Here is a 10,896-nt window from a genome sequence, read left to right on the forward strand (position 1 = left end):
TGCTGGAATCTATTACATAGGAAGTGGTAATATCAAACTGATTCTTAGAGAAATAATATTTGATAAACCTGTTGACATGTTTAGAACTACTAGAAGACTTCACTAAGGTTCCATGCTGGAGATTATTAAACTAAATTGTGTAATATATTGGCATGGACTGAGAATTGATTAAAGATTTAAAAACTTTTTTGGACCATAGAAACCATAACTAATGCGATATGGGACTTGGCACTAGTGCCCCAGTTATTCAGCCTTTACCAATCTAATGGTATGAAGTGCAATAATCCTAGATTTACTGCTGATTCAAAAACTTGGTGGCATTGAGAAATATGTGGAAATGCTTAGGAAGATTTCTACATAAATGATTGAACAAGAAGGCCATAGCAATCTAATGCATAAAAATAAAATCACATAGGAAAAATGTTGAGTATTAAACAGAAATTTTGAAAGATATGGGTTTTTAGAGGGACCTTGGTGTCTTTATTCATTGAATCAAAGATACAGGAATGTATAGTAACCATTTAGTGAAGTAAATGATATTTTAACTTTATTGCACAACTTGTAGAGATGTCTTACTCAATATATCATATTGGGCCCTGGTGATTTTGCAGCTACTAGTGAATAAGGCAAATTATCGTACCTAGTGGCAATGATTTCTGTAAATATTTCTATAAATATTCTGTAAATATTCTGTAAATATTATATATAAGGTTATATTTCTGTAAATGATAAGCATTTGTATGCTATCTCAACAAACAAGTTTGTGAGCAGCAAAAGTTAAAGAGGGGGAGGGTGTAGAAGTGAAGGTAAATTTTTAAAGCAGCAAACTGAATTTTGATTTTATTGATACACAATTAATGTATGTATCACACTTAATAGCTGCCACCTTAAATACTTGTTATATTTTAAAATGTATCACAATTTCAGTTAAACTTTTGTAAAAAAAAAACTGTCCACAGTCATTGACCTCACTGCACATTCCATAGTTGCTGAATTGTCAGGCTTTCCATTTTTCCCAAGTCAAAACCAGGATTGGTTAATTACTTTTCAACGAAGTTGCCATGTGATCAGGGGTTAACCACAGTTACCAGGAGCCAGTGATGTCATTTTCTTTATCTTGGGGTTCAACCACTTGGAGACATTGATCAGCAAATTCTACAAAAATTGGTTCTTGCATAGCTGATTTCATGATATTTTCTTTATCTTCTGCTCTGTCTATTGTCAATAGCAACTGTCTAAGATGAGGATTACAAAGTAAACTCTTCAATTCCTCAGATTTTACTGTTAGAAAAGCAAATAGAATAATAATTAGTGCTTTATTGCATTAAAGTTTCCGAACCTGAAGTTCACTCACTTTGCTCAAGACCTGTTTCAAATTTGTAAATGAAGAAAGTTAGAAGCAGTAATAAACACACTAGGCCAATGTTAATCAAACAAGAGAAGATCTGCAGATGCTGGAAATCCAAGCAACACACAAAATGCTGGAGGAATTAGCAGGCCAGACAGCATCTATTGAAGAGTACAGTCGATGTTTTGGGCTGAGACCATCAGTACTGGGGGTAAAAAGATATGTCAAAGTAAGCAAGGGCGTAGAGGGGAGGAAGACACACAAGGTGATAGATGAAATGGGGGGGGGGTTAAGTAAAGAGCTGGGAATTTGATTGATGAAAGAAACAGGGCTGGAGAAGGGAGAATCTGATAGGAGAGGACAGAAGGCCATGGAAGAAAGAAAGGGGGAAGAGCACCAGAGGGAGGTTATAGGGAGATAAGGTGAGTGGGGGGTGGAGAGTGGCATTACCGTAAGTTTGAGAAATTAATGTTTATGCCATCAGGTTGGAGGCTACTCAGACACAATATAAGGTGTTGTTCCTCCAACCTGACTGTGGCCTCAACACAGCAGTAGAAGCCATGGACTGATGTGTCAGAATAGGAACTGAAAGTGGAATTAAAATTTGGCCACTGGGAGATCCTGCTTTTTCTGGCAGATGGAATGTAGTTGCTCAGCGAAGCAATCCCAAAGCTGCATCGGGTCTCCCCACTATATAGGAGACCATACCAGGAGCACTGGATTCACTATGACCTCAGCAGACTCGAGGGTTAAGTGTCACCTCACCTGGAAGAACTGTTTCGGGCCCTGAATGTTCGTGAGAGAGGTGGTGTAGCATTTGTTTCGCTTGTAAGGATACGTGCCAGAAGGAAAAGCAGTGGGGAGGGACCAATGGACAAGGGAGTCACGTAGGGAGCAATATCTCTGGAAAGCAGAAAGTGGGGGGGGGGGAAGGAAAGACATCACTGGTGGTGGGATCCTGTTGGAGATGACGGAAATTATGGAGAATTATGTGCTGGATGAAGGGTCTTGGCCCGAAATGTCAACTGTATATTCCTCTCAAGAGGTAGTACTATCGAATAGTGATTATCAAACACTCAGCAAGGATTCTTGGGGGGGGGGGGGGCACTCAAAGGAAGTGAAAATAATTAAAATAGAAGCAATATGTTGAACAATGGTACAGCTCATGAAAATCAGGTGCTGTGTTGGTGGAGCTTGAGTTTATAGTATTCCCTTCCCTCCATTCTAAAAGAGTGGCAGGTTAATTAGCCACTGAATTGTCTGTATTGTGAGTGGAAAAATCCCGTGAGAAGTGATGGGAACGTGGGAGGAATAACACAGATCAGTGTAAAGGATACACTAAGGACATTTACTAGACTCTTAGGGTACATGAATGAAAGAAAATTGTGGGTTATGGGCTACGTAGAAAGGAAGGGTTAAATTGATCAAGGAGCAAGTGAAATGGTTGGCACAACATTGTGAAATGAAGGGCCCATACTGTGCTGTACTGCTCTACGTTCTAAATAGGTTCTTTGACAATGTGGGCTCACTGGACAAAAGGGCTTGCCCCTACACTTTGAAGAAATCGATTCTTCCTGGTGTTATAGAGCCCTCAGTGAGGGTCAATATTGTCACACGAGTCAGCAGAACAAATTCTTAGACTCAAGAACATCTCTCACAGCACCCAAACAGTGATAAATGTCATTGAACTAAATCAGTTTGTTCAAATTACCCTTCAAATAGTAAGTGTCAGGAATCAAAAAGATGTTTTTGTTGTGATCTGTTTTTGTCTACATACCCAACAGTTTCAATTTCTCTAGGGGCACTCGATCAGATTCTTCATCTTCACCCAATATGTCATCTGTTGACAGGAATATGCCATTACTGTTTAAAAGAACAACTAATATGCACAGGGATTATAAAGCAGTTACTACATAATGGATTAAATTCCTAGGCCATGTCTTTTTCACTCTTCTACACGATCATAAGAAATTCAATGGGTTGAACAAGATCTTGGTATTGTTTGGCCTCTGTGGCAAATTTTAATCCAGAACACGAGTCTGTTTTAAAAGGAAACCATTGATTCAAGTGTATAATTCTATTGATCAAAGCTTTAAATTCTACTTTTCACTTTTTGAACATGGATAGAATCTACTTTTATTTCCCTCCCAATCTCCCCATGCCTCTGTTTACCAATAGTACTTTGTAAAGGAACATTGGTGCTCAATGAAAAAATAAATGGGTTTTACTTAAATGCACATCCAGCATAAAATGAGTACCGTACTTGAGCTTTGGAAGATCCATCCCATTGATTTGGGCAAATTGTAGAAGACAACTTTCTACCCCAACACTGTGGGTAGCACCAGAATGATGCAAGTTGATAGTTTACATTTACTGCACAAAACAGAAATCATTTCAATGCCAAGCTTACATTATCCTGACATAACTGCAGTAAAATCTATAAAATGCTTGTTTTTTTTATGGCCCAAATTTGAAATCTCAAATGATTTATAAAGTTGTGTTTGCAATCAATTCTTTAAACAATTCTAGCTTTGTAGATATTTATCCTTTCTAATATGACGGCATAGTATCTACCTTTGCCGTCTTGCCATGTTATTGTCCCAACTTCTGTAGAGAGCTCTGAAGTTGATGACACTGAACCAGACTTCTGTGTTTTGCAATCATCTAGTAAAACAAAGCACCAAATTTAGTTATTTTAGATAAACAAGTGCAATTAAAATGGTTCTATGTAATTATCAACATATGCATTTTAACACAAAAACAGAATTCACAGTACAACATTTAGATTCTTTCATAAAGCCAAGTCACAGTTTAGAAGGTGAGATGATGTTCCAAAAAACTGTTCAGGTTGACCCTTTAAATCAGGGATATGTAAAATACATCATAAACAAAGGATGAGATTTCTTACTTATGACACATTATACCAGGAAAGTATAAAATGTTATTATATCATGAATGAAAGTGTAGTTTTCTACTCAATCTTAAGACAAAGAACAAGATATCACCATGCCGTCTGCTTTTGTAAAAGCAATGGATGGAGCTGAAGTGATCTTGTATTACCATCCCCCCCATCATCAGTCTGAAGATCCAGTTGACTATTCTCCAGATTACACAGATAACATTTTCTTTGGAAGCTTGCATATTTTACAGTAACGAAGTTAATTCGTAAGGAATCAGAGGACTGTCCATACCCTTGTGTTTCTTGTAGCATCCTACAGAACAACTGAAAATAAAGAGAATAGAATTATGAAATACAATAAAGAACCACATTTTATTAACATTCACATAATACTGTATAACTTTATAGATCAAAGCCTGCAGATTGGACAGTTGAGGCAGCAAAACTGGCTTGAAGAACCAAAGCAGATTGGCAATAGTTTCCTTTCAGACTAGTGTGTCTCGATGACAGCAAGTATAAACTGCAACAAGATGGAGAAACTGAGAGAAGCCAGAGGGCACAGATTTATGGAAATAGCATCAAGAGGCATTCTTCTTCTAAAGACAAACGACCCGTTATGGGATTACCAAGATATTGCCTGAAATCATTATGAGTAAGACGATTCAAAAGCAACTTTCAACATGGGCAATTTAAAGTATGAAAGCAGGACCAATTAAATTATTTTTCCCAAAAAAGCTATAGGTACAATTCAAAGTTAAAAGTAAATTTATTATCCAAGTACATACATGTCAAAATACAATAACTCTGATTCATTTCCTTGTGGCTATTCAAAATAGATACTAAGACACCAATGAAACAATGAAACCTGCACAAGAGACAAATAACCCTTATGCAAAAGTCAACAATCTGCAAATAAAAAAATAATAAATATAAAAAATATCAAGAACATGAGATGAAGAGTCCTTGAAAGTGAGTCCATGGGTTGTGGGAACAGTTGGGTGAGTGAAGTTATCGGCTTTAGTTCAAGAGCCTGATGGTCAGTTCCCTGTAAACCGTGCAGCCGTACAGTAACTGAAATGCTCTGCGCAGTCTTTGTTGCCCAACAGCTGGAATTTGATGCAACTACAAAAAGTTTACAAAGCATGAAGGATTTTCTTCGTTGTACTGCATTTCATTATACCCTCCAATTAATAAACAAAATCAAAATTATGTTTTTCAGTTTTCATTCTAAATATTCATAGTATGCATATTCTAAACAAAACATTTAAAGTGCCCCACAACTTTCAACAAGTATCAAAACTTCCTGCTCAGAGCAATGATTAGTCCGCACAGCTGTTAAAAAAACATTAGAGGGAACATTGCAATTCTTGAGGGGCAATAACTGTTCCTGAACCTGGTGGTGTGGGTTATGAGGCTCCTGCACCTCTTTCCAGATAGCAGCAGTGAGAAGAGAGCATGGCCTAGATGATGGGGTCCCTTGATGATGGATGCTGCTTTCTTGCAACACCATTCTTAGTAGATATGCTCAATGGTGGGAAAGGCATTACCCGTGATGGTCTAGGCTGTATCCACTACTTTCTGTAGGCTTTTCCATTCAAGGGCATTGGGTTTCCATACCAGGTCTTGATGCAACCAGTCAGTACACTCTTCATCCCACACCTATAGAAGTTTGTCAAAGTTTTAGATGACATGCAGAATCTTTGAAAACTTCCAAGAAAGTAGAAGTGCTGCTGTGCTTTCTTTGTAATAGCATTCACGTACTGGACCCAAGACAGATGCTCTGATATGATAACTGTGAGGAATTTAAATTGCTGATCTTCCCCATCTCTGATCCCCCAACGGTGACTGGCTCATGGACCTCCGGTTTCGTCCTCCTGTAGTAAATAATTAGCTCTTTCATTTTGCTGACGTTAAGTGAGAGATTGGTGTGGCACCATTAAACTAGATTTTCAATCTCCCTCCTATATCAGAATCAAGTTTATTATCACCGGCATGTGCCGTGAAACTTGTTAACTTAGCAGCAGCAGTTCAATGCAATACATAATACAGAAGGAGAAAAAAATCAAATTACAGTATACATATATTGAATAGATTAAAACTTGTGCAAAAAATATATATTCAGAAATTGATATTGTTCACGGGTTCAATGCCCAGTTAGGAATCGGATGGCAGAGGGGTAGAAGCTGTTCCTGAATCACTGAGTGTGTGCCTTCCAGCTTCTGTATCTCCTACCTGATGGGAACAGTGAGAAAAGGGCATGCCCTGGGTGCTGGAGGTCCTTAATAATGGACGCTGCCCTTCTGGGACACCAGTCCTTGAAGTCCTGGATACTTTGTAGGCTAGTACCCAAGATGGAGCCAACTAAATTTACAACCCTCTGCAGCTTCTTTTTGTCCTGTGCAGTAGCCCCCCCCATACCAGACAGTGATGCAGCCTGTCAGAATGCTCTCCACAGTACATCTATAGAAGTTTTTGAATGTATTTGTTGACATACCAAACCTCTTCAAACTCCTAATAAAGTATAACAGCTGTCTTGCCTTCTTTAAAACTGCATCGATATGTTGGGACCAGGTTAGATCCTCAGAGATTTTGACACCCAGGAACTTAAAACAGCTCACTCTCTCCACTTCTGATCCCTCTATGAGGATTGGTATGTGTTCCTTTGTCTTACTCTTCCTGAAGTCCACAATCAGCTGTTTCGTCGTACTGACGTTGAGTGCAAGGTTGTTGCTGAGATACTACTCCACTAGTTGGTGTATCTCACTCCTGTACGCCCTCTCGTCTCCATCTGAGATTCTACCAACAATGGTTGTATCATTAGCAAATTTATAAATGGTATTTGAGCTATGCCTAGCCACACAGTCATGGGTATAGAGAACAGAGCAGTGGGTAAAGCACACACCTCTGAGGAGCACCAGTGTTGATTGTCAGTGGGGATGAGACGTTGTCAACAATCTGCACAGGTTGTGGTCTTCCGGTTAGGATGTTGAGGATCCAATTGCAGAGGGAGGTACAGAGGACCAGGTTCTGGAACTTCTCAATCAATCAGGATTGTGGGAATGATGGTATTAACTGCTGAACTATAGTTGATGAACAGCATCCTGACACAGGTGCTTGTATCGTCCAGGTGGTCTAAGGCCGTGTGGAGAGCCATTGAGATTGCCAATTCATTACTACCTTTGAGTTGGCCAACAACAGTGGTGTAGTCAGCAACTTAAATACAACATCTGAGCTGTACTTACGCCTCGCAGTCACAAGTTTAGTATAAAGTCAATAGAGCAGGGGGGCTAAATACACAGCCTTGAGGGTACACCTGTGCTGATGGTGCTTGTGGAGGTGTTGTCAATCCAAACAAAAGCCCTCCTCTGTTCACTATCATAAAATCCTCAAGCAACAGAACTGTCACCCACTCAATTGATGCAGATGCTTTACAATCATCCAATAGACACCACCATCTCTCAGTACCATACTCTAGCAAAAACCAAGATTTTATCCTCTTTAGCGGGTCGTAAACTCACTTGCTTTCCACTAATGATCTCTTTTGCAGTCTTTTCCTCGTCACTGCCGCGTGAAATGTGTGTTCTGTGAACCCACACGACTCGCTCGCTAGTGCCTCTGTACCAATAGCACTCCGTACTGGTGAAGCGCATGCTGTTCGTGATAATAAACTAAACTGTACCAGCCAACCCGAGCGCTGTTCCCTCGCCGCACGCTACTGCCACTTGTCCCCCAGTACCGGTCACAATTGGGTCGGTACGTCTCCAAGGAAACTGGCCGGGCAGCCCCTAGGGCCGCCCGCTCGCTGCCGTAGGCCCGGCAGACCGCTCGCTACCGTAAGGTCGGCAGCCCCTAGCGCCGCTCGCTCGCTGCCGTAGGCCCGGCAACCCCCAGCGCCGCCCGCTCGCTGCCGTAGGCCCGGGCAGCCCCCAGCGCCGCCCGCTCGCTGCCGTAGGCCCGGGCAGCCCCCAACGCCGCCCGCTCGCTGCCGTAGGCCCGGGCAGCCCCCAGCGCCGCCCGCTCGCTGCCGTAGGCCCGGGCAGCCCCCAGCGCCGCCCGCTCGCTGCCGTAGGCCCGGGCAGCCCCCAGCGCCGCCCGCTCGCTGCCGTAGGCCCGGGCAGCCTCCAGCGCCGCCCGCTCGCTGCCGTAGGCTCGGCAGCCCCTAGCGCCGCTCCCACCGGTCACTTACTAGCGCACATCACAGGCCGGGCATCGGTATTTCGTAGCCTGCTCCTCACACACGCCGCAGACCTTCATCGTGCCACCATCGGCTCCCAGCAACCACCGCGCGCGTTACCCTGACGACGGCGAAGCTCCAACTCTGGCGTCCGGGATCCTCTCACCATCGCCGCCGACTGTCGTGTTAAACATTTATAAATCGGGTAGTCCTCAACTGCGAGTCTTCTCTATCACTCGGGGTTGGGGGTGGGGGGCGTTAGCCCAAGTATCGGCAACTAAATTATTCAGAATAAGGAGTGAGATTGAATAAAACCTTTGCACTTATGTCAATTCATACCAGTTGTTCTTTGCAGAGGCAATCGTCCGACAAAATAAATTATGAATAGTTTGCTTATGAATTGTTTGTTTGGCAGTTATGCCAAGAAGGTGATGCCCTAGTTTGTACAATTTGCGTCAGTAGATCCTTGGATTAATTCCGCAAAGTGTCTTTTATTTCATCAGCATCCAACCAAGTCTCAGCACTTCTGTTGTGTCTTTTTTTCATTAGTAACAGCAGGGATCGTACAGAATTTTTTTACTGAAAATTGAGAACACAAGTTTAAATTATATCCCATTGACCAAGGTTGCTGCCATGACGCACTGGTCCCAGACAGCCCCAAACGTGCTGGCTTCCCCTCTGTCGTTGATCATCAATTTGAAATGTCTGTCTCTCTTTGCTGTTGACACCTAGTTTCTAGAAAGGTTCCAACTGATAATTGGAAATTTAAATGTATGAGTAAACAGAATAAACTTGTGTGTAACATTTATTTTTGTTATGCTTGTAATGTTTTAGGGATAGGTTGGATAGGATAGGTCTTTATTCCTTAATGTTGAAGACTGAGAGGTGATCTTTAGTCTCAGAATCAGGAGCTGGAAGTGGGAATGGAAAAAGAGAGAAGGGGGATTGTCATTTTTTTCTTGATATTAAATTCAACGCTTACATGAATCATCAAAGCATTGTACTTTTTCAAGAACAAGCATAGAATATCAAGTATTATGGGAATAGGATTTTGAATCTGTAAAGTGCAAGGGGTTGTGCAGTGTTTTCCAAGCTTTGCTGTTGCATACAGTGGACAAAAATGTATTTATCAAACGACAGTTTGCTAAAATTTACCAAAACATTAAATACCTTCAGTTAATTCTTGTTGTAGAAGTGACACTTGGAACTTCATAAGAGGCAAGCCACTTACAAACATGTGTCCTAATGAAAGGGTTGTGTGCTACTGAGTGTAAAACAGAAAAACTTTGACAGACTATTCCATCATTCAGTAAAGTCATAGATCCATATTGTAATACAGCACAGTAACAGGCTCTTTGGCCCACCATGTCTATGCCGACTATTAAGCACCTATTTACAGTAATCCTGCACTAATCCCATTTTATCCTCTCCAGATTACTATTAAATCTCCCCAACCTCTCCATTGGCTGTGGCAGAAACAGGGAGCACCTGGGAGAAATTCATGTAGTCACAGGGAAAATGAACAAATTCTATATTGGCAGCACCGGAGGTCAGTAATGAGCCCGAGTTACTGAACCTGTGAGGCAGTGTGGCTCTACTAGCTGCACTATCTCAGACTATGGTACCCGATGATGCTTAACCCTATATCTGCTTTCCACCTAATTCTAATATCCTCATGCACTTGGTTCACAGGTTTATCAATTTCATCTTTCGACATACTCAACATTCCTCTGCAGTATAAATTTTCTGAAATTCTGCATTAAGAAATTTTGCATTATTACAGTCCTGATTAGAAACATAGAAACATAGAAAATAGGTGCAGGAGTAGGCCATTCGGCCCTTCGAGCCTGCACCGCCATTTATTATGATCATGGCTGATCATCCAACTCAGAACCCAGCCTTCCCTCCATACCCCCTGACCCCTGTAGCCACAAGGGCCATATCTAACTTCCTTTTAAACATAGCTAATGAACTGGCTTCAACAGTTTGCTGTGGCAGAGAATTCCACAGATTCACCACTCTCTGTGTGAAGAAGTTTTTCCTAACCTCGGTCCTAAAAGGCTTCCCCTCTATCCTCAAACTGTGACCCCTCGTTCTAGACCTCCCCAACATCGGGAACAATCTTCCCGCATCTAGCCTGTCCAATCCCTTTAGGATCTTATACGTTTCAATCAGATCCCCCCTCAATCTTCTAAATTCCAACGAGTACAAGCCCAGTTCATCCAGTCTTTCTTCATATGAAAGACCTGCCATCCCAGGAATCAATCTGGTGAACCTTCTTTGTACTCCCTCTATGGCAAAGATGTCTTTCCTCAGATTAGGGGACCAAAACTGCACACAATACTCCAGGTGTGGTCTCACCAAGGCCTTGTACAACTGCAGTAGTACCTCCCTGCTCCTGTACTCAAATCCTCTCGCTATAAATGCCAGCATACCGTTCGCCTTTTTCACCGCCTGCTGTACCTGCATGCCCAC

The 10,896-nt window shown here is 41.8% G+C and overlaps 1 protein-coding gene across 1 annotated transcript; it reads right to left on the bottom strand.

The window, feature by feature from the left end:
• Positions 1–940: 940 nt before the first annotated feature.
• znhit3 (zinc finger, HIT-type containing 3) lies at positions 941–8,537 on the bottom strand. Its single transcript, XM_063031094.1, has 5 exons — positions 8,434–8,537; positions 4,540–4,571; positions 3,923–4,012; positions 3,126–3,188; positions 941–1,281 (listed from the first exon to the last, which is right to left on the bottom strand). The coding sequence occupies exons 1-5, from the start codon at positions 8,499–8,501 to the stop codon at positions 1,085–1,087; spliced, it is 450 nt and encodes a 149-aa protein (XP_062887164.1). The 5' UTR covers positions 8,502–8,537; the 3' UTR covers positions 941–1,084.
• Between the last annotated feature and the right edge of the window lie 2,359 nt (positions 8,538–10,896).

This window comes from Mobula hypostoma, chromosome 23 (genome assembly GCF_963921235.1).
Source record: "Mobula hypostoma chromosome 23, sMobHyp1.1, whole genome shotgun sequence".
Taxonomy (NCBI): domain Eukaryota; kingdom Metazoa; phylum Chordata; class Chondrichthyes; order Myliobatiformes; family Myliobatidae; genus Mobula; species Mobula hypostoma.